The sequence below is a fragment of the Gymnoscopelus braueri genome (genome assembly GCF_963280865.1).
Source record: "Gymnoscopelus braueri genome assembly, chromosome: 24".
Classification (NCBI taxonomy): Eukaryota; Metazoa; Chordata; class Actinopteri; order Myctophiformes; family Myctophidae; genus Gymnoscopelus; species Gymnoscopelus braueri.
In genome coordinates, this window is record NC_137626.1 from 7,570,780 (window position 1) to 7,594,644 (window position 23,865).

Below are 23,865 nucleotides of genomic sequence, written 5' to 3' on the forward strand. Positions count from 1 at the left end.
CCACAAGTGGAAAAAACAGTAGCCGGTTCCTCAACTGTCAATGGCCAGCCGAATGACGTGCAACTATTAGTCACCATGGGGCTGTCTTCATTCATTTCTCACTGCGTGAGAAATTAAACCCACTCAGAATGACGTCACTGGGTGTCACTTTCTTTGTGATTCATTTCCCAGGAAATGTGATTCTCAACAGCTTGTGTGTTTGGAATCAAATGTTGCTGAACTAACTAGTGTTCAATGTCTGGAACATTGTTTAAGTTTCTGTTGTTCATTACACTTCTAACATTAACCACATGGACGCAAGTGTCCTGATTCTGGGCATGTCTTAATTAGACGAACATTCAGCAAAAAATGGCAGATCTAAAAGCTCGCAACGAGCCACAACATGAATCAGAATCAGATTCAATACTTATCACATCACAAGTAAGGTGGGTGAAATTGTGAGATTTGTAGATTTTTAAGTTATGACCCCTAGGGTTAACAAAGTATAGGGTTGAAATGGTTGATGTTTTCTGTCAGAATTTGAGCTGCACCGGGTTACTTATACGCACCACACACACACACACACACACACACACACACACACACACACACACACACACACACACACACACACACACACACACACACACACACACACACACACACACACACACACACACACACACACACACACACACACACGATCCCAGGCTCCCCATGTTAGTGTTGAAGTGTCGTTGCGTGAGACACTGAACCCCTATAACCCCCGATTAGCAGGTGGGTGCCTGGTTGCCTCCTCCATCTGTGTGTGTGTGTGTGTGTGTGTGTGTGTGTGTGTGTGTGTGTGTGTGTGTGTGTGTGTGTGTGTGTGTGTGTGTGCGGGTGCGTGTGCGTGTGCGTGTGCGTGGAGAAAGGTGGTATATAAATACACCATTTGTTGTGTGTGGAGATGAAGAGCGATATGGTTTATTATAGGGGCCTCTTGACTGGATCACTTCCTCGTGAAACAACCACACAGGAACAGACAGACAGAGACGCACACACGCACACGCACACACACACACACACACAGGAAACGACCTCGATAAGACGGCACGGTGCGTCTACTGTCGTCTGTCAGTAGTAGAAGATGAAGCTGATGGAGAGGATGAAGGTGTGTGTGTCGACAAAACAACTCCTTTTGCTGTGTTTCTGCTTCATCATCTCCTCAGGTAACTGACACTCAACTCACTACCTGTTAATGTAGTGTCTGTTAGTCTGTTTGTTAGGTCTGTTCATTACTTTGTCACAGTAATTTGCAGTGGTGGAAAAAGTACTCGCGTGTTTTACTTAAGTAAAAGTATCAATACTGCAATGTACAGGTCTGTTACAGGTAAAAAGTCTGGAATTCAAAATGTACTTGAGTAAAAGAACGAAAGTATTGGTATCAAAATGTATTTAAAGTACCAAAAGTAGAAAGTACTCATTATGCAGAAGGTCCCATGTCACAAGTTTTCAAAAAAAAAGTATACAAATCTTTTGAAAATAGCAGATCTACAAGCTCACAATGCGTCGCATCGCAACGCATTGTGAGCTTGTAGATCTGCTATTTTCTGCAGAGGGCTGAAGTGGTTAATGTATGTTTTGTAATAATTATCAAAATCAACAAAGTAACTAGTAACTAAAGTTTTCAAATAATTGTCTTGGAGGAAGCGTACAATATTTGCCTCTGAGATGTAATGGAGTAGAAGTAAAAGTACTGAAAATTTTAGCTACTCCAGTAAAGTAAAAGTACCTTTAAGTACAGTACTTGGGTAAATATAATTAGTTACTTTACGCCACTGGTAATTTGTTAGTTATTTGGATGAATAGTCCGTTAACCTTTAACTCTGTAGCGACTATTTTGGGCAAAAATATTCCAAAAATAGCAAAAACATCTACCTATCTACAAGCTTAGCTCACAACACGTCGCATCACAACACGCTGTGAGCTTGTAGGGCACGTGGTTCATGTATTTGGCTTTATTTACAATTTCACCTTATTTATTTTCTCAAATACCACCTGAGTGAGGGGTTCCTTCCAATCCCTGAAGATGTTATGAAACATGGCTGCTATTTGGTTTGTTACAGTAATTAGCTATTTGGATGAGCGGTCGGTTGATTTCTTTTCTGTCAAAGTTCATTTAATATTTCTGACTGAGTCAGGTGGAGGTGTTAGTAAGAATGTCATCTATACTGACCCGGTAATTGTAGTAAAAGTAGAAATGTTGAAATCTTTGCTTTCCTCTGGCTATTCATCTGTAGCTTTATATTCATCATGTCTCAGTGATTTCAAGAAGTATTTAGCTATTTTTCCTGTGTGTGTGCGTGTGTGCGTGTGTGTGTGTGTGCGTGTGTGTGCGTGTGTGTGTGTGTGTGTGTGTGTGTGTGTGTGCGTGTGCGTGTGTGGGCGCACAAGCAGGAGCAGATATGAATCTTTTGCCCAACTACGGTGCACAGTGCCTCATTTGGCTTGCATAATATAAGTTTATTTCTAAAATAACTTGCATAATGTTACGAGAAACTGACGTAAAAAATATACATAAACAGATAAATAAATCAACAAACATTTTTGCCAGTGTGTGGTTTCGGTGCCTTTCATGTATAATTATGCAAGTATGGCATTTCCACAGAATAGAGTAAAAGTAAAAGTAAAAGTAAAGTACAAAGTGAATTGTTTGATTGTGTGTTATATAGTAGCAACATGTGGAGAACAGGATAGGACATTTTATTGTCCGCAGGGGGAAATTTAATTTGTCCTGGACACACACAGTAACTTCTGTTAAAAATACAACATGTAGTACAAGATGCAAAATGATAGAAAAAATAGCAAATAGCTAAATAGTTTTAACCAGATTGTTTCCTTGATAACGTTAGCTTATATTATGACAAATGAATACAAACTAGGCTACTTTATTGATTAAATTTTTACACTTTTTTTTAAGATTGAGGAGTAAATTGCGTGAGTGATTTTTTTATATTGTGTTAAATGGCTCTATAATATTCCAATACTAACCATTGATATAGTGTTTGTTCAGTAACAGGGGTTTCCCATCTCTTTAGTCAGCAAATACATTTTCAGGATAGCAATTTTATCCAACCAGGAGAGAGACCTCATATATATTAAAACAAAGAAAGAATGAAAGAAAATGGGCAGACAAAATTGTAACTCATAAAATTGAAGCTGATAAACTATCTTTGTGGGGTAATCATCCTAATTGGATGAAATATGTAACCCATTTGATTTGTTATTTTCAAATACTATAGCCAAAGAATATAGGCCTGGAGTGGTTAATGTACAGTAACTAGTAACTAAAGTTTTCAAATAATTTTGGTGGGGTAAAAAGTACAATATTTGTCTCTGAGATGTAGTGGAGTATAAGTAAAAATATTTAAAAAGTAAAAAAATATACCTCAAAATTAAGTACAGTACTTGAGTAAATGTACTTAGTTACTTTCCACCACTGCAGTGGGGGCCATAGTTACTTTGATAAAGTGAGTGAAGGGCCACACATTGGACCAGTGGTTTCGTGCCAGGAAAAGAGAATTACGTTAAAACTGCATGGATTTGGTAGACATGAACAGATACAATAGGGCACTTGATTCACAACACAATACTTTCTGAGTATACGTAATACATGTTGACTTTTTTTTTTAACTTTGTCTCTGTCTCTGGTGTACTCTGAGGTCACACTGAAACATTACTTGCATAAAACACTTGAACGCAGTATTAACTTTTGAATTACACATTCATACGATATGCACCACCCAGGGCCATCAATTGGTTGTGGCAAGGTATGGCAGCTGCCGTCAGCGGTGTAAAGTAACTAAATACATTTACTCAAGTATTGCACTTTACATTACTGGAGTATTTCCAATTTTCAGTACTTTAACTTTTACTCCACTACATCTCAGAGGAAAATATTGTATATTGTATATTGTATAAATATTGTATAATATTGTTACTTTGCAGATATAAATGATTACATTATAAAACATACATTAACCACTTTAGTCCTATTTTATACCTAGGCTATTTGCCTACGCGACGCGTTGTGAGCTTGCAGATCTGCTATTTTCAAATATTTTATCACTCTTACTTTTGGTACTTTAAGTATATTTGATGCCAATACTTTTGTACTTTTACTCAAGTAAAATTTTTGAACACAGGCCTTTTACTTGTAACAGAGTATTTTCATATCGTGGTATTGCTACTTTTACTTAAGTAAAATATCTTGAGTACTTCTTCCACCACTGGCTGCCGTAGCTTGGCTCCCTGATCAAACAAAGATTTTTTTGTGGCTTTTAAGGCCTTATTGATAGGCTAGTAGTCTGACAGGAAATGGGGGGAGAGAGAGATGGGGATGTGACATGCAGCATAGGCCGGTGAGATCGAGACTCGAACCAGCGACGCGCTAGTCAGGCTGCTTTGGAGCCTAGGTGCCTGGACCGCTAGGCCAGCAGTCCAGGCCTCGCTGATCAAACATGTTAAAATACATAAATTCATGAAATGTCTCCGTATTGCTTATTGTGTTATTAAATGATTGTACAATAACTACAAATGCAAATCAGAACAAAATGACAGATTTGACTATATGTTACACTATTTTCCCCAACACTTGTATTCCCCCTATAAGTTTATCAAATGTACATGTTCCACCTGTAGGGTCAGGCCAGTGCTGTGCATTATTGTTAATAATCAGGTATAGTGGCGTTCTCTCATGACAGTTGTTTATATATTACATATTAATATTACAAATGAAAAAGAAGCGGTCGTCTTTGGACTCATTCTTCAATAATAAAAAAAAACTGTCTCAAGGCATTCACGCAAATGTGTCATGTTACATTGTAGCCTTTGCTATAGCCTATAGCCTATGAAAGGAGTGTTTGCTGACCATTGATATTGATGCTGTCAGCCAGGTGACCCTGTCGTACCTTATAGCCTTTTGCTGAATTGACGCCACACCACTCCATAGGTCACTGATAAAACAGATTGCATTATGTTATTATGTAATCTGTTTTATATTATATTATGTACTCAAGGCTGACTGTTTCACATTATATTATAAACGTTTAACATTTAAGTACATTTGTATGGAATATGAAATGCAATTGGAGTTGAGTAAAAATTAATTGACCTCAAAACCAATCATAATGCTGCCATTTAGAATTTAGAATTTGACCTTTTATTATTTTCTTTGTCATCATTGGCTTAGGAATGCGACAAAAACGAAAAATAAATAAATAATAATAATGATAATAATAATAAAGTAATTTTTGGGGTGAACTACTCCTTTAACCACTTTAAACCTATATATATCGAATACTGGAAAATCTTGAAAATGTTTGAATATTTTTGAAACATTTTAACAACACAAATCTTGTATGGGGGTCCCTGGCACAAAACAGCGGTCTAAACACATACCATTTTGGGGGCCTTGACATAATAAAGTATTAGAACCACTGGTCTATAGCAATAAGTAATAAAATAAAAAATAAAAAACTGTATTAAATAAAATAAAAAAATGTATATACGTACTACTCATTGTTTGGAATGGAAAACAACTAAATTGTTACTGAAAATAGACCAAGCAGTGTGCCATGCAGTGCAGTGCAGTATGCTAGTGCTACGTGGCCTCTTAGCATGTTGTGGTTTCAACAACTAGGCTCTGTGAAGCAGTTAACAGGATGTGTAGCAGATAAGATGACTAACCTCATGTCTAAACCTACGTTTGTCAGAGGCCTGCTCTTTGCAGGAACAGGCGGTTTTGCGCGCACATGTTTCTTTTCTAAATGCAATTGAATTGTAACATTTAACAGATTATTGGCCTCAAATTCAGTAATCCATGGGAACTGTCAAGATTACAGAGATTATAACACAGACATATAATCTCTGTAACTATATTGTGTCAGTAACTATTATATAATCACAACCACAGCTAAACTGTGGTTGTGTCTGTAATCAATCCACTTCAAACACCTTAGTGGGTAAAGACTGCAGCATTACTCAAACAGACTGTTCGGTGGCATGCAGCCCTGACGACACTGAAAGTGTGTGTTGAGTTGGAATAATGCTGCAGTCTGAATTCATCATTTCCTGTTTGTTTCCAAGTGCGCAGTTACTTATACTGTAGTATGTCTTTGTTTCTCTCTGTTTCTTGTTGTAATGTTTATCAATTGAATCTGGTGAGGAAAAGACAATGAAAACACACACACGCACACACACGCTTGAAATTCTGTTCCATAAGCATACTGTGGGCCAGACTTCACTATAATGCACAAAATGTATTCTCCTCTCCCCTCCCCTCTCCTCCCCTCTCCTCTTCTAGGCGTGGAGGTGTGTGACCACAGTGCCCCAGAGGGATCATCCTACACACTGCCTCTGAAAAAGGGAGGTTTCACCACAAATCATGACCTGCAATGGAAACACGCTGACAATGTCTTAGTCAATAGGAAAAGAGGGAGATTCTCCAAAGGGGGAGCAGAGGATATCAATCAATCTGGCTCCTTAATATTGAAAGACTTGAAGAAGACTATTAGTGCAGGGACTTACATAGCAGAGGTGTATAATGCTGATGGACAAATTGTGAACGATCTTGGAACGACTTGGAATCTATGTGTGACTGGTACGTCACAGAGTCTGTGGGTGTGACTCTGTGTGTGTGAGTGAGTGAGTGAGTGAGTTAGTGAGCGAGCGAGCGAGTACGAGTGAGCGAACGAGTGAGCGAGTGAGTGAATGAGTGAGTACGAGTGAGGGAACGAGCGAGTGAGCGAGCGAGCGAGTGAGCGAACGAGTGAGCAAGTGAGCGCATGCGTGAGTGCGATCATTTGTTTTGTACCCCGTTATGTGAAAAATGTGAATCTTTATCGGATCATGTGGCCCCCTTAAGCACAATGGATACAGCCGTACAGCCGACGTTTCTTCGGTTTGGCTGTGTGACCGAACTACTATTGAGTTTTTATACTCAATAGTAGTGAGTGTGTATATCCACTGCATTTCTCTCTGGGCCAGTTTCTTTAGAATATCACCCCCTCTGATTATAGGCATCATGATACATATACTGTATGACGTGTTGTTCTAGTGTATATGCACTAAATACACTTTTAGCGGTTATGATGTTAAACCAGTGGTTTTAAACAAGTATTAAAGTATTAACCACTTAAACACTCTATCCTCAGTAAAACAGACTTCAGTTGCAACTGTATTTGGTACGCTTTTTTCACTCCACACCAAATCTCTTTGCCGAAAATAGCCGATCTACAAGCTCACAACATGTTGCAACGGGACACGTGAGCTAGCTTGTAGATTGGCTATTTTTTGGCAAACGTTTCCCCCAGAATAGGGATGCTGGGGTCCAAGTAATTAATTATTAAACAAGTATTTGTGGACTCATAACCGCATGTGCATTAGTTTCCTTTATGCCTCTATGTCAGGAACTCCCTCCACGAACGTTCCAATGTGCTCAGCCCATTGGTTGAGCGCCTGAACTGGTTGCGGTCAACCACAGTATTTGGCCGCTTGGAAAGCTTTGCTTCAAAAAGCAAAAATAACAAAACTACTTTAACTCAAGAGGATGGCAGAGTCCGATATAGTTATTAGTGCTTGGTGTGGATGACCCTTTAGCCTGTGAAAATGTTTCTCTAATGTAATGTAATCTAATCTAATCTAATCAGACAAGATACCGAAGCCTTCAGTTTCGTTTGCCTGTGTGAAGAAGACTTTAACCTTGACCTGCAATGTTTCACAGGTGAGAAACATAAAAGAAACACTGCCAGTATAGCTATAAAATATCTATCTCTATCTATCTATCTATCTATCTATCTATCTATCTATCTATCTATCTATATCTTCCACATAATCTATTTAATGCATGTATATGTGTAAACCTCAGCCAAAGGATCTTTCCTTTAAATGGAGTGAGAATGGGAAGGATGTCGCTAAAGAGACCCAGAGGACTCTGACTCGGACTCTGACCATGGACAAACTGGACACTGGGCCCAGTTACACCTGCACTGTGTACAAACCCGGTGGCTCAGAGACCAGCCTGCCCCTCAAACCAAACTGCCCCAAAGGTGAGTTCAGTCAGATAACTCACGAATAGATTGAACTAATATTATAGAATGAGAATACATATGAATAATACATGTGAATGTAATATTTTATCTTGGCGTTCAGGCACGGATACATTTTTCTCCCTGCTCAGCACAATTAAGACAACCGTCATTAACCATTAAGAGCAGGGAGATAGATATATAATAACAACAGACCAATAGCAGAGCCCACTGGTGGTGCTGGGGTGGTGGTGGGAGCAAACGCTGCATGACATCAACCATTACACACAAAGCGGAAGGAACACAGATTTAGGTGAGCTTAAGTGATCCGCCCAATTAGACAGCTGATTGCTGAACGTCATGGGTCTGCATGACGCTGTATACAGCCACACAGAAATTAGCATGCATTCACCTCTTAACCCATTGAAACCGGGAACTTTGGCTATTCAAAAATAGCAGATCTACAAGCTCGTAGCGCGGCACGAGCTTGTATAGAGCTGCTATTTTAGAAAAATCTTGAACATTTGTGTTGAATACATTATGTTTTTTTTTTAACTCAATTTTTAACTCAAATCTTTGCTTCTGGGCGGGGGTCTCTGGAACAACATATTTTGATGGGGATTAGCGGCCAAAAACATATCATTTTGGGGGGTCCTTGACAAGAAAAAGTTTGAGCACCACTGACATAGCAACAATAGAATTAAGGACACCACAGGACACCATTTATCTATGTTTCTGTGGTGTTATTAGTGCACAGGTTCATATAGACTGAAATGAAACCATGCACTCATCTCCTCCATTCCTCTCTCCCTGCCACAGAACCAGAATCCATTTTCCCCCCTTTTTTGTTTGGCTTTGAGTTCTGGACCATGGTGGGCATCTTGGCATCTGGAGGAGGTTTGTTTGCTATCTCATAAAACCCCATCTATTCCCTGTATTTCATAGGAATGCATTAAAACAGATGAGATGAACTCATCCATATTTGAATGCATTCCTATGCATTGAAATAGATGAGATGAACTCAATGGATGAAATTCATTCAGTTTTGATATTGTTTTTATATGGGTATGCTTCTTTTTACATGATTTATACATGATTTCTTCTAGCTTTTAGGATTGATTTATTCAGATCGATAGAGTATTTTCTGCACTTTTTATTTTTTCATGAATTCTGCTGTCTTTTACTAGGAGAAACGTAATGTAGTTTTTTTTCTAACACTGCTTGCAGATTGAATCTTGATCAAATACATATTAATGTGGGGGTCCTTGACATGAAAAACAGTGCAACTGTGAATAGACAGAGATGTGTTTGTTGACGCGCTGCTTCCTCCCTACAGCTCTGCTGCTAACCCTCATCATCATCACCATCTGCTGCTGTAGCCGAGCCAGACGCCGAAAGAGGAAGATGCTGATAGGTAAGCAAACGCAGGCTTTTGAGATACGGTGACATAAGGTAACGGGGTAAGATAAGATATGATATGAGAAAACTGCCCTTATTTATGAGTGACCTATAGGTTATATCATTATCCACAAGGTGTCACATTTGGCTTTTTTACATTTCCAACAGAGGTGTTACAACTGCTCCTCTTTGCCATTCAATAATCTGGTCTTCCAGGCAGGAAAAATCATAATGGAAGTCCCACACACTGTCTTCACTTACAGCAGTAGTTTATTAGCCTAATAAACTACTGCTGTAAGTGAAGACAGTGTCCGCACACTGTCTTCACTTACAGCAGTAGTTTATTAGACTTACATTTGTTTCATGTTGCACTGGTTGCCTGCTCCTATACGCACCTGTCCCAGTAGGTGTCTAAAAGGACCTTTTCTCTACAAAGGAAAAATAATTTAAAATCCACTAGAAAATGATCCCACTGCCTATAAGCAGAAGCGCACTTGTGCATTCACGGTTTAAAGATAGGGACTTTGTGCTTCCAGATGACATACTGTATACTGTAGATCCATTCACACTCTAACGTTGAAAACGTTGAAGACCCCTGCTCTAACTGATTTGGCTCCAACGTCACAAGCGCTGAAAAAGCTGCTGTCAAACGATCCATACAGCTCACTGTACCCATTCACTGGAGGCTTCTCCGTCCATGGCAGCCTGCCGTGCTGCGGTCTGTGTTGGTTTGAGATGAAACTACTGTACGTCAAGCCTTCAGAGACCCAAAACTTTGATATCAAATACCCCATTCTGTCACACATCAAAGTAGGACTTGAAAAAATCCCCAATTATACTCACATTTCCACTTTTTTAATTGGCACACACCAACAAACGAATGCTTACGCGTTTCGGCTATGAGCCTTCATCAGAGCCTTCATATCACATAGATTCAACTCACTTTATACAAAAGGTCAGAGTTCCCCTACAGCTGAAATCTCAAGTCAATCACCAAGGTCCAATCACTTGTATGCAAGAAAAATCACTGATTTGATTAATTAAATAACAGGTCATTTGAGGCATATATCACAAAGTAACACATCCAATAAACAGTACAGGGGCATCAAAGACAGTCTTAACCCAAAAAGTATTTTAAGCTATTCGTCATTCAGTCCATTGGGTGTCATAGTGTTGAGTGTGTATATCCACTGCATTTCTCTTTGGGCCAGTTTCTTTAGAATATCACCCCCTCTGATAGGCATCATGATTTTCGATCAATCAATGAATCAATCAGTCAGTCAGTCAGTCTACCTAGTGCTATTCCTACCTACCTACAATTTGGTAATCCATCTATTTGTTCATTCTCACTTACAGAGGAGCAGGAACTTCGTTTGGATTGGTCCAATCCACAGCAGCAACAACAATACCAGCAACACCAGCAACAACCCCACCAGCACCAACACCAGCACAACCATCAGCAGCCTGCAGGCCACACCGGCCCCCGGCAGCAGCGCTCCAAACCAGCCCAAGAGCGAGAGCGTACCAGGGAAGTCGACCCCGATGCCCCCAAACTGCCAAAACCCCGTGGAACTGTTGATCCCGCTGCCCCAAAACTGCCCAAACTCAGAGGAGGCGATCCATCTGCCCCGAAACTGCCCAAAACCAGGGGCGGTGATCCGTCTGCCCCCAAACTACCCGACCCCCAAGGACAAGGAGGCGACCTCTCTGCCCCCAAGCTGCCCAACGCCCGGGCGAGCCCACGGTTACCTACAGCAGAGGTAGGAACTCTTTAACGTGTCACTTTCTTTAAGATGTTGCTAAACGTACCCGAATAGTTGATTCAATGTTGGCTAAACATCATTGCACTGTTAAAGGGCAAGACCACTTTGGTAGAGGTTTGGGTTGTGTAGTTACCTTGCCATGATGTAACTCCAAAGGTGGGGAAGAAATACAAAATAATTGCTCCATTGATTAGAAATTGATCATTCAAAATATGCTCCTCGTTGACTTACATTGTACGGTGCTCTTTTAGCACATAAACAAACACAAACAAACCTGATTCAGACAATATAGACCATCACCAAACCTAGTAATGTTTGTTTATTCAATAAAAATGTCAACTTCCTCTTGATTTTACTATTTGAAATCCGCATCCGGATCCGCGGATCCAGTAAGGGGTTTCTTCCTAATAAAAATAGCAAAATCAACAGGAACATTTTTTATAAAAAAGAAAAACAGTACAGGAATTTGTAATGTTCTATATTGTCTGAATTAACTTTGTTTGCGTTTGTTTACGTGCTAAAAGAGTGACTTTGAGAGCTGTTTCAGCGTACAATGTAAGTCAATGCGGAGCATATTTTGAATTATCAATTTCTAATCAATGGAGCAATATTTTTTTATTTCTCGCCCACATTTGGATTTACATCATGGGCAAGGTAACTACACAACCCAAACCTCTACCACAGTGGTCTTGCCCTTTAAGAAGTCAGATGTTTGAGTTTAATTCGGAAATTAATCTTTTGGGGGCGATGAACATTGAAAATACCTACATGACATGTAATGTCTTGCAGCTGGAGAAATGTGAAAATAGTAAAACAAAGCTTTACAGAGATCAAAACAATCATTTTTAAAAGGAAAGCGGCAAGAGTGGAGCGACCGGAGAGACATTAGGAAAGCTCAGAGCGAGACAGTGTAGGAGACACAGACAGTAGGAAAGCTGAGAGCAAGACAGCAAAGGAGACACACAGACAGTAGGAAAGCCGAGATTGAGACAGTGTAGGAGAGACAGACAGGAAAGCTGCAGCAAGACAACGAAGGAGAGACAGACAGTAGGGAAGCCGAGAGTGAGAGACTTTAGGAGAGAACGACAGCTGAGTAAAGTTGAATTGCAGCACAAAGTTTCAGGAAACTCACATTCAATGGATGACAAGCTGAGAGCAAGACGGCAAAGGAGAGAGACAGTATAGGAAAGCTGAGAGCGAGACAGTGTAGGAGAGACAGACAGGAAAGCTGCAGCAAGACAACAAAGGAGAGAGTGACAGTAGTAGGAAAGACAGTAGTAACAGCACAACGTTTGAGTAAACTCACATTCAACAGATGACACATTTAGTTCCCCCTGTCATCCAATCTGATACAGTGGTGGAAAGATTACTCACATTTTCTACTTAAAAGTATCAATACTGCAATGTTGAAATACTATAATGTTTCAAGTAAAAGTCCGGACCACATCATTTACTTGAGTAAAATTACAAAAGTATTGGTATCAACATTTACTTAAAGTACAAGTAGAAAGCACAAATTTTACAAGTTTTCAAATGTAGGAAATGTGTAAAAAATAGCTGATCTACAAGCTCACAATTGTGAGCTTGTAGATCGGCTATTTTCAAATGGCCGAAATGTATGTAGGGCTGAAGTGGTTAATGTATGTTTTACAAAGTAACTAGTAACTGAAGTTTTCATATAATTGTAGTGGAGTAAAAGTACAATATTAAAAGTACTCAACATTGGACATACTCAAGTAAAGTAAAAAAAATACCTCAAAATTGTACTTAAGTACAGTACTTGAGTACATTTACTTAGCTACTTTCCACCACTGATCTGCTGTGAGTTAAAGCCACACTGTGTGTTGTTCTCACAGGTCAGTGACCCCGGATGCTCCATCGACGAGGGCGCTCCCCTGGGACCGCGGCCGGGGGACGACGCCGCCGGCGAAGAGCAGCCTCCTCCTCTTCCTCAGCCCAGGAAGAAGGTTCCGCGGGCTCAGCGGGGGGGCCCGGACCCCTACGCTGGCCTCAGGTAGTCACACCCAATGGCAGTGGTGGAAAAAAAGTACTCCCTTTTTTTTTTACTTTAAGTAAAAGTAGCAATACTGCGATGTAGAAACACTCTGTTACAAGTAAAAAAGTCCGGAAATCAAAATTTACTTGAGTAAAAGTACAAGTACAAGTTTTCAAATGTATAAATTGTATAAAATTCTTCTGAAAATAGCAGATCTACAAGCTCACAATGCGTCGCGATGCGACGCATTGTGAGCTTGTAGATCGGCTATTTTCAAATGGCCGAAATGTACATAGGGCTGAAGTGGTTAATGTATGTTTTGTAATAATAATCAAAATCTGCAAAGTAACTAGTAACTAAAGTTTTCAAATAACTGCAGTGGAGTAAAAAGTACAATATTTGGATCTTAGTTGTAGTGGAAGTAAAAGTAGAAGTAAAAGTACTGAAAATGGGAAGTACTCCAGTAAAGAAAGAATACCTCAAAACTGTGCTTAAGGCAAGGTACTTGAGTAAATGTTCTTAGTTACTTTCCTTTCCACCACTGCCGAATGGAGTCTCCTTTCTTATGTTTCCGTTTTGTTTGGAGTGTCACTGGAGGAGTGTGTTTATTTCTGTACATTGTGCTCATCAGGGTTTCTCTATGGTGCATGATATTAACTCTTTGTCATCCATGTTCTGTTGTATGAATACCCTCTATAGCAGCGGTTCCCAAGCTTTTGTTTTTACCCAAAAGAGACATTTATTTAATTTCTGAAAATGTTTGATATAATGTTTGGTATCAAATACATATAATTGTGGGGGTCCTATGCACAAAAAAGAGTTTGAGAACTACTGATTTAGGAGGCATTTGTAGAATCGGCCTCATCTTAATGGGTTGAAACCCTACGGTAAAAAGAAAGAAAAGAAAATCTATCGATGGAACCCATCAAAAACATTTTTTTTGACTCAGTGTCAGGACAATAACCTGTAGCATTCTATTATTGTCATTATTTGTCAGTTGTTTAGTCACAGTGTGTTATTGGCTCTCAGCTAATACCGGTTTATGCCGCACCATACAGGAAGTGAAAATGTCAAACTAGCTGCCCGACCTTTTGTTAAGAACACCGTGGGTATTTCCTTTGTTCTTCGCAGGAAATAACCAGACCTGCTTGCACAACACACATAGAAACCGTTGTTGTTGTTGTGTTGCATTTGCCAAATGCCTGCACTGTAAATATGATGTTACCACAATAATGCCTTTTCTTTTTTCTTCTTTCTTTTTTTTTGTGGATATGAATGTGCCGTGCCTGCTTCTACTAAATGAAGTTGCTGTTGAACAAAATGTATAGTTTTGAATTCAGCAAAGCAAGACTTGGTTGATTTTCTGATTTTGGTCCGACCCCACAGTTAGATACAAATCTTAATCTAACTTTCAGAGTGTTAAAGCTGCAATCCAAAACTTATCTTTAATGAATAAAATTCATTAAAAACAAAAAAAAAATTACAGAATTTTAACCAATGAGCATGTTAATACTAAATCTCCCCTGACTGCCTCTGGTCACCAGGGTTTGAATCCCGGGCAGGTATAGGACTGACGGATTACGGATTGAAGCTTTAATTGAAACTGGACTTTGCTGTGTAGGGCTGGATTTACATGAACCTGCTAACTGATCCAAACGATACTGTGATTGTCCAGTGCTTAGTAGAAACAGAACATAGAAACAGTCCGCAGTCACAAGGTGAAGTTTCTTCGAATTACTACTCAGGCCTTCATCAGCGTGAAGTAGATCTGCTACTTTAAGTTCTCCTCAGAAAAGGGATTCTAGGGTTCAAGTGGCTAATGTAAAAAAATATATCACACAAAGATTTGGCGGCCCCCCTGTAGTAACTCTGAGGACCCCCTAGGGGTCCTGGACCCCCTGTTGAAGACCCATGCAATAGAGTAGCTGTGTTTGCGAGACCTGGTGGATTGGGTTCAGAGTTGTATATATTTGTTTGTCTTTTTATGATATTATTTTACTCTCATGCTTAACTGCAAATGACACATTTAGACCCTCTGTGCTTTCGTTTTAATCATGTTATTCTTGTATTTATTTTGATGATAATATGAAAGTTTTTTTGCTGTGTCTAAAGACCATTATGTTGTGAAGGAGAACAATGTTTATATTTTGTATGATTATTTTTTAATTAACCCATAAAGATAAGGAAAGCATCTGTGTCATTTTTTGATTTGAGCTAAAAAGCATTATTTTACACTTTGGCTATTCAAAAATAGCAGATCTACAAGCTCATAGAGTGCCGCGCTATGAGCTTGTATATCTGCTATTTTTGAAAAATCTAGAAAATGTGTGCAAATCTTTGAATATATATATATTTGTAAAACAAACATGTGTAACTCAAATCTTTGAAAAGTTTCAGAACCACTGGCATAGCAACATACGTTTTTTTTTCAAAAAACTGTTAGGATTTAGAAGACATTTTGTAGAATCGGAACCTCAGGCCTTAATGGGTTAAGAATTGATCGTTCGGTATGGGACCAGACTTCCCACATCTGTCAGCCATTGATATAACAGATAGCTGCATATCGTTGTTGTTAAGTGGAAACCTTGCATGTCTGTTACTTTTCAGGAAATAGAAAAAACAATCTGTGTTCAAATAGTTATTATTTAGTCACCAGCTCTTGTTAATATTTTTCATTGGTAAAATATTTATTAAACACACTTAAAGGGATACTTCACTTTCGGGCCGGGGACACATTTAAAAAAAATATTAAAAATAAATGAAAAAAGTTATGGAAAATTCATGGCCCCCTCACGACACGCAGTGTCCTACTAATGTGTGAGGGGGCCATGAATTTTCCATAACTTTTTTCATTTATTTTTAATATTTTTTTTAAATGTGTCCCCGGCCCGAAAGTGAAGTATCCCTTTAACTAGTTTGAACCTGCGGTGGCCCTGTTTTGGGCATTGTTGGACACATTTAAAAAATGTTCAGAATTCTTCAAAAACAGCCAAAATAGCTTATGTACAAGCTCACAACACTGTCATATGACAAAGTTTAAAATAGGGCATTCAAACAAACAAAAAACATTAAAAAGATGGCATATGGAGATAGCCTAAGGCATTGGTTCTCAAAGTGGGGTCCGGGGACCCCCAGGGGTCCTTGAAGGAGTTCCAGGGGGTCCCCAGCTAAATGATAGATTAGGCACCAAATGGACCCTTATGGGTCTGTAACTCTGAGAGTGTACAAATGGAACCAAATGGACCCGTTAGGGTCCATTTGATTTCTACACTCTCAGAGTTAAATTGACATAGATTTTACAATATAAATTGCGGTCCAAGTGATAGAAATGAGCCTAATGCTTGTCAAACTGGGGGTCCTTGAAATTAAAATGGTTGAGAATCACTGCTAGAGCCGTAAAAAAACTTCTCTTATGGGGGTCCCTGGCATATCTTTTGAAATGGGGGTCCACGGGCTAATAAGTGTCAATTTGGGGGTCCTTGACATGAAAAAGTTTGAGAACCACTGGCCTAAGGTTTCTATCTGTCATAGACAATATGACAATTGGATGAAATGGATAAAACAATGTTGTTTTTTTAGGGTCTCAGGTATTTCATTACAGTATGACTATGCAGTGTGTGTCATAATACAGCAGTGATGCAACTAGCATGCAGGCAGCTACTGTTATGACCTTTACAATGGCTGCCTCTGAGGGTTCACAGTCTTTGTTTTCAAAAAGCCTGTTCCACAGATTGTACGAATAAAACAATATGGATGTTTTTTTTAGTATGAAGATGTGTGAAGTATTGCTTTTTGTCCTAAAAAAAAAAAACTGAAATGGCAAATGTCACTTGTTGGAAACTAAGCCTTATTTATGCCGGCCTGCATGAGACGGCTCACAGCGGCTCAAAACGGCACAAAGAAATAGCAGAGCTACAAGCTCACAACACATCGCATGCCACGACGCGTTTGCTGCGTGGCGCTGGCATGATGTGACTAAGTGAGAATCAGGTTTAAAAAGGTTTTCCACCCCGGAACAAATTATGGAAATTATGTCCACAGTGGTGGGAAAAGTACTGTAACTTTATACTTAAGTAAAAGTATCAATACTGCTATGTAGAAGTACGCTGTTACAAGTAAAAGTCCGGAATTCAAAATTTGTACAAAAGTATTGGTATCAAAATGTACTTAAAGTACCAAAAGTAAAAAGTACTCATTATGCAGACTGTCCCATTTCACAAGTTTTCAGATAAGTTTTCAAAAATCTTTTGAAAATAGCAGATCTACAAGCTCACAATGCGTCGCATCGCGACGCATTGTGAGCCAAAATGTGGCCAAAATGTATATAGGGCTGAAGGGATTAATGTATGTTTTGTAATTGTAGTGGAGTGAAAGTTCAATGTTTTCCTCTGAGGTGTAGTGGAGTAGTGGTAAAAGTACAGAACATTGGAAATACTTCAGTAAAGTAAAAGTACCTACACATTTTACTTAAGTACTGTACTTGAGTAAAGTTACTTTACAAAACTGCATGTCCACGGGTCCTTGAGAACCAGTGGCCTCTTGAAATTGACTAAAAGGTAGATATAGGTTAATGCTCAATTATGTGGGCCCCTCATCCTGGCTAACTGGGCCCCCGGCCCTCCGACGGGGCCCTCTGACTACCTGGAGTTATACCGTAGTTCCTTGAAGAGAACAAACAACTAATAATAGCACAGGACTGGAATATGGTTTTTTTTAATAGTAGTCTTAATTTTGACAGCAAATTCTGATTTAGTCTTATGAATAATACATATTTAGTTTTAGTCCTATTTTAGTCTTCTGAAATTGTTTAGTCTTAGTCTAGTCTTAGTCGACTAAATATCAAAATCTTAGTCTTTTAGTCTTAGTCGACAAAATTAACACTGTTTTTGTACGTGACCATAATCGTGTCGGGTGGGAAAACCTCATTATGTCCAAAACTGCTACTTCTCAGGATTCAGATTCAAAAGTGGCAAAAGTAGCAGATCTACAAGCTCAAAGCTACTTTTGATGCTTTTGTGCGACGCTGTAGTATGATCACGCAGGGCGTTAATTTACGAAAAAACACAAAAAGTTGTAAAAAATATGGAGATAAGAGGTTTCTGCCTGAAAGCAACAATATGCTGTATTTGTTGTATCATTTCAAAATGATAAAAAAAAAAACACAGAAAATATGTTTGAGAACTTATTTCCAGTGTGGTCCTTTAATGTGTCTATTTGTGTTGATATTATGTTGATGGATGCTAAATTGCCCCAAGAGTCTCTGTGAGTCTTAATGCCTCCCCTGTTCTTCACAGATGAAGCGTTTGATGACTGTACATTAATTACTTTTGGTTTTATCTTGTAAAAATTGTACAGTATATGAGCAAAATACAGTGATGCTGTGGTTTTCTGATGCCATCGATGAACGTTATAGAGGCAGCAGCAGGTGTAAGACAGCAGAGTGAGAATAATAATCATAATGCATACAGTCTAATATAATAAATTCATACAATGGGAAATGTTACAGAATGGCACGGGCTGGTGTTTCTTTCTGGGTTACTCTCACCTCGGTCCTTGGAGTGAAGTGTGTGTGTGTGTGTGTGTGTGTGTGTGTGTGTGTGTGTGTGTGTGTGTGTGTGTGTGTGTGTGTGTGTGTGTGTGTGTGTGTGTGTGTGTGTGTGTGTGAGAGAGAGAGAGAGAGACTGCCTGTGCATCATATCCTGTGTGATGTGCAAAGACAATTGTGGTTTAACAAAAAACAAGGGCTTTGCATGCAAAGAGACGTGGCGCTGAGAGCGAAGCACTAACATCTGTACCTATGCGTGTATGCATGTGTATGCATGTGTGTGTGTGTGTGTGTGTGTGTGTGTGTGTGTGTGTGTGTGTGTGTGTGTGTGTGTGTGTGTGTGTGTGTGTGTGTGTGTGTGTGTGTGTGTGTGTGTGTGTGTCCTTGCACTTGTAGTTAACCGACACCCGTACGAGAAAGGTGGAGGAAATAACACTAGATTCTAGAAATAGACCACAGTCCTCCACCTCCCTAAACATGCTCAGCTTTTATAAGTTAGGAGTCAAGTGTAAGTTTAATAAGTTGTGTAGATGTAAATACAGCACTGTAGAGTAAATTATTCTGGGAAATGTAATGTCTGAGTGCGTTATTCTGGGTGTATTTGTTCGTATTAAATATTAAAGCCACACTATGTAACTTTTTAACAACTATATAGCATATTATGTCCCACTAAATTATAAAGTTACATGTTTAAGCAATAACAATCATCCTCCTATAAATGTATAGACTCAGGGGGGTCCCTGCTATAGGGGCTTGACTGTATTACTATGTATAGGGGAGACAATGAGTTTCATCCTGGCTTTTGCCAAGGCAGAACTGCCTCGCAGAGGCTCTTGGGTAATGAAGTCAAAGACATTGGCTGCCATGTTATTTGAGTCCAAAGTGGCCACGAATACCCCAAACTACATAGTGCTGCTTTAAAGCTGCACTATGTAACTTTCTTCTTCTACCCCGGATTTGAACCTGGTTTCCTGCGCAAAAGTGCTGATTTTTTTTTTTATACCATTGAGTCAATAGAGCAGGGAAAAAAAGAGCTGACGAAGTAAAATAAAAAGGTTAATCTGAAACACAATTTTATACAATATAGAGGGGGTCCCTGCTTCATCTCTCTCTCAGCTAAGGGGTCCTTGGCCTGAAAAGGTTGAAGACCCCTGGGATAAAGCCAGCAGCAAAATACAACCACCCCGATTGTATACATTATATTGTATTAACATACTCTACCATACCGATTGGACAACATTACATTGTATTAATTTAAAAAAAAAGTTACATAGTGCTGCTTTAATTCATGAATATATTATTTTACCAAAACTGAAAGACTGGATGAGACATGATATAATATATACACGTATTTTCACTTGAAATCCAGAATGCATGCTTGAATGATGTTACAAAAACAAAACCTACTACACTAACTATCAAACAGGAATACAGGGGGTGACACTCACACCATGTAATGCACAATCTGTGTAAAGCGCTTTGGATAAAAGCGCTATATAAACGCACCATTTACCATTTAAAAGGATAACACGAAAAACCCTGAGGGCTTGTTTCCATTGTGGTCCTGTACGTATTCAATTCATCAAGACAAAACAAGCACAGAGCTGTCTCTCTCTGGTCATGGTTGGAAAGGAAAGGGAACTCATGAACGGTGCATAGGTGTTATTTATTGCAGGTGATGGGAGGAGATGATTGGATGACTGGAGATTGTAGGAACCAATCGGACGGTGAGTGAGGCCGGAGTAGTTGATGGATGATGGTATGATTGATGGGCTGGACCTGGATAGAATCCAGACGCGTGATTTCAAACAAACAACGGCAGTGTTGTGCCAACTAGTGATAATAAGACAGACGGGGCTCCCTCTTTCACTGGGGTGTCGCCCAGGTTGCGCCCCAAACCCCCACCTTTAACCAGTGCTGGAAAAAGTACTCAAATGTTTTACTTAAGTAAAAGTGTCAATACTGCAATGTAGAAGTACTCTGATACAAGTTAAAGTCCGGAATTAAAAACGTACTTGAGTAAAAGTACAAAATAATTGGTATCAAAATGTACTTAAAGTACCAAAAGTAAGAGTACTAAAATGTTTGAAAATAGCAGATCTACAAGCTCACAACTCGTCGCGTTGTGAGCTTGTAGATCGTCTATTTTCAAATAGCCTGGGTATAAAATAGGGCTAAAGTGGTTAATGTGTATTATAATGTAATATATTTAAATCTGCAAAGTAACTAGGTTAAGTAGAGTTTTCAAATAATTGTAGATGAGTAAAAGTACAATATTTGCCTCTGAGATGTAGTGGAGTAGAAGTAAAAGTATAGACAATTGGAATTACTCTAAAACATGAAAAAAGTAAAAGTACCTCAAAATTGGACTTAAGTACAGTATTTGAGTAAATGTAATTAGTTACTTTAAACCACTGCTTTTAACTTCACAAAAACTATGCCTAAAAACTATGCCTAAACCTAACCTTAACCCTAAACCCTTAACCCCTGCCATGCACAGTCCCCAGTGAATAAGCCTCACAATATCCACTGGTATCTTATTGTTGCTTTTAACCATCTGATGCACTGTGTGCTCATATTTTATGAGGATACCCTCTGGTGGCCAAAGGAATGAACTACAGATGTTTTAAAGTTGAAACTGTTTTAGGAGCAATGGATAGGCCAGTGCAACGGAGCATTTAACTTGCCTTTTTAAACACCTCCCACTAACAGTAAAACCTAACCCTAACCTCACAAACACTATGCCTAACCCTAACCTTAACCCTAACCTCACAGAAATGATGCCTAAACCGAACCTCAAAACCACGTCGACCTGGGCGAAACACCGGGAAACGAGAGTCTCCCCAAGACAGACAGAGGGTAAAACAGCAGTGGGAGGGACAAGCACTGACAGTGAGAACCGCTGTGCTAGGAAATCGAGAAGGACATTTGTCCGGGATTGTCCCGGTTCCAAGCAGGGTGTCCTGCGTCCTCCTGGCAAATATCTGCAAAACACTACAGTAACTGTCCCGGTTTTCAACATTCACCACCAAATTGTCTGCAATTCAGGTGGGTCGGCCTGTTGTTTTCAAAAATCATTCTCCTGGTGGCTATAATCAATAATCAACTTAGTGCGAATGTGCATGCAAAGCACCGCAATCGGACACTGCGTTCATGATTTGAGGCATTTTAGTTTTAGTCACCTGAAATGTTTTTGTCTAGTTTTAGTCGACTAAATATCACAAGATTTTAGTCGACTAAAACTACAGTTGATTTTGTAGACAGCAATGGATTTTGGCCGGCCTTGATGCCGTCGTAATGGCTGATTTTACACTTGGTTGCATGCTGAAAAGGTGAGCTTGTAGATCTGCTATTTTCAGAGCGCAACACCTGAGCTCAACCAGAAAATGACTTGTCTTTTAGTTCTACTGGATCTCTTCTCCAGCAGTTCCTTCCTAACATTTTAGTCAAATTTGTATTTGTTGACGAAATTGTCAATATATTTAGTCTTAGTTTTAGTCATCATAGCTTAGTTTTTATTTCGTTTTCGTCAGTGAAAAACATTTTTCGTCATAGTTTTAGTCGACGAAATCAACACTGCGATCAACATCAAATTAACACTGAAACGATGATGACACGCAAATCAACAACAACACTTTATTCTTCTGAACTCAAACATACATATCTTTTTTTTTTCAAAACAAACAAAAGAAAATCCTTCAAAGTCGTGTGTGCATAGCTTTACAACAGTCACATCCTCAGTAACATAAAGTGCGATACAACTCTCAGGGCCTGATAACACCGCTATGCTTTGGGCAATATTGTTGCTTTTCGGGCAGAAACCTTGTATCGCCATGTTTTCGTTAAAGTAACGCCCTACTTCGTAGTAACAAGCGCGTCGCACAAAATGTAGCCAATCTACAAGCCGGCCAATTCTCACTATTTTAGAAACTTTTTCAAGTGAAAGTGATTAAGTGTGTCTGTGGGTTTTTATACATATTTAACCAATACAAAGTTATAAGAGCTTGTGACTATAATAACTACACGATCCATTGGAACACAGGTTATTAATTTCCATTTCTGAAATGTAACAGTTTTGGACATACAGTACAAAGTTTACCACACAACAACAATATTATTATGAACAGTCCAACAAGACACATTCCAGCCTTTTCTATCTTTAGATCACAAAGGCATTACACTTCCAACAAAATGTTGTATGTTTTTCTTTCTTTTTATAAATGCAATGTCACAAAAAGTGCTTCAGCAAAACGACCCTGACAAACTGTGGTAGAAATAGACATAAAATGAAATATTAATGTAACTTTGATATGTAAACATTGGCACTTCGACAGCATGTAATGATTGTCCTTATAGAGAGAATCATGTCAAGTCCCTAAATTATCTTCTACGCAGGAGGAAAACCAAACACATCTCCCTAAACAGTTAGTCTTCTCTAAATACTGGCTTTGGTCAACTATAGGAAAATGATACTTTGGCAGAGGTTTTGGCTTGTGTAGTTACCTTGCCATGATGTCAAGTCCAAATATCGGTGAGATAACTTCAATAGCTGCTCCATCGATTAGAAATCGATATTCCAAATACATTCTCCTCATTGTACGGTGAAACAGCCCTCAAAGTCACTCTTTTAGCACACGAATGAACGCAAACAAAGCCGATTCAGCCAATTATGTAAAAGTTATTTTCTTTTTTATATAGAAACATGTCAACTTCATGTTTACCATCTCAAGATCTCAATCTGGATCCACGGATCCAGTCCGGATCTTCTTCCCAATTCAAATTGTAAAATCTAACATGAAGTTAGCATTTTTTATAACATAATAAAACAACTGTTTTGGATTGTTCTGAATCTGCTTAGTTTGCATTTGTTAATGTGCTAAAGGAGTGACTGAGACCAGTTTCACCTTGCAACATAAGTCAATGAGGAGACCATTTAAGAATACCAACTTCTAGCCAATGGAGCAACTATTGGAGAAGACATCGCACCAATATTTGGAGATACTTCCTGGCCAGGTTAACTACACTAACCCAAACCTCTACCAAAGTGGCATTGTGCTTTAACTTGTATCTACAGACACTGGAAACCTCGCCAGTACCCAATTCTCGTCCCGAAAT

General features: G+C 39.1%; 1 protein-coding gene across 1 annotated transcript; it reads left to right on the top strand.

The window, feature by feature from the left end:
• Positions 1–1,056: 1,056 nt before the first annotated feature.
• Positions 1,057–15,396, top strand: LOC308080426 (uncharacterized protein). Its single transcript, XM_080422290.1, has 8 exons — positions 1,057–1,190; positions 6,326–6,622; positions 7,671–7,744; positions 7,889–8,069; positions 8,868–8,945; positions 9,385–9,462; positions 10,803–11,206; positions 13,066–15,396. The coding sequence occupies exons 1-8, from the start codon at positions 1,109–1,111 to the stop codon at positions 13,225–13,227; spliced, it is 1,356 nt and encodes a 451-aa protein (XP_080278416.1). The 5' UTR covers positions 1,057–1,108; the 3' UTR covers positions 13,228–15,396.
• The last annotated feature ends 8,469 nt before the right edge of the window (positions 15,397–23,865 follow it).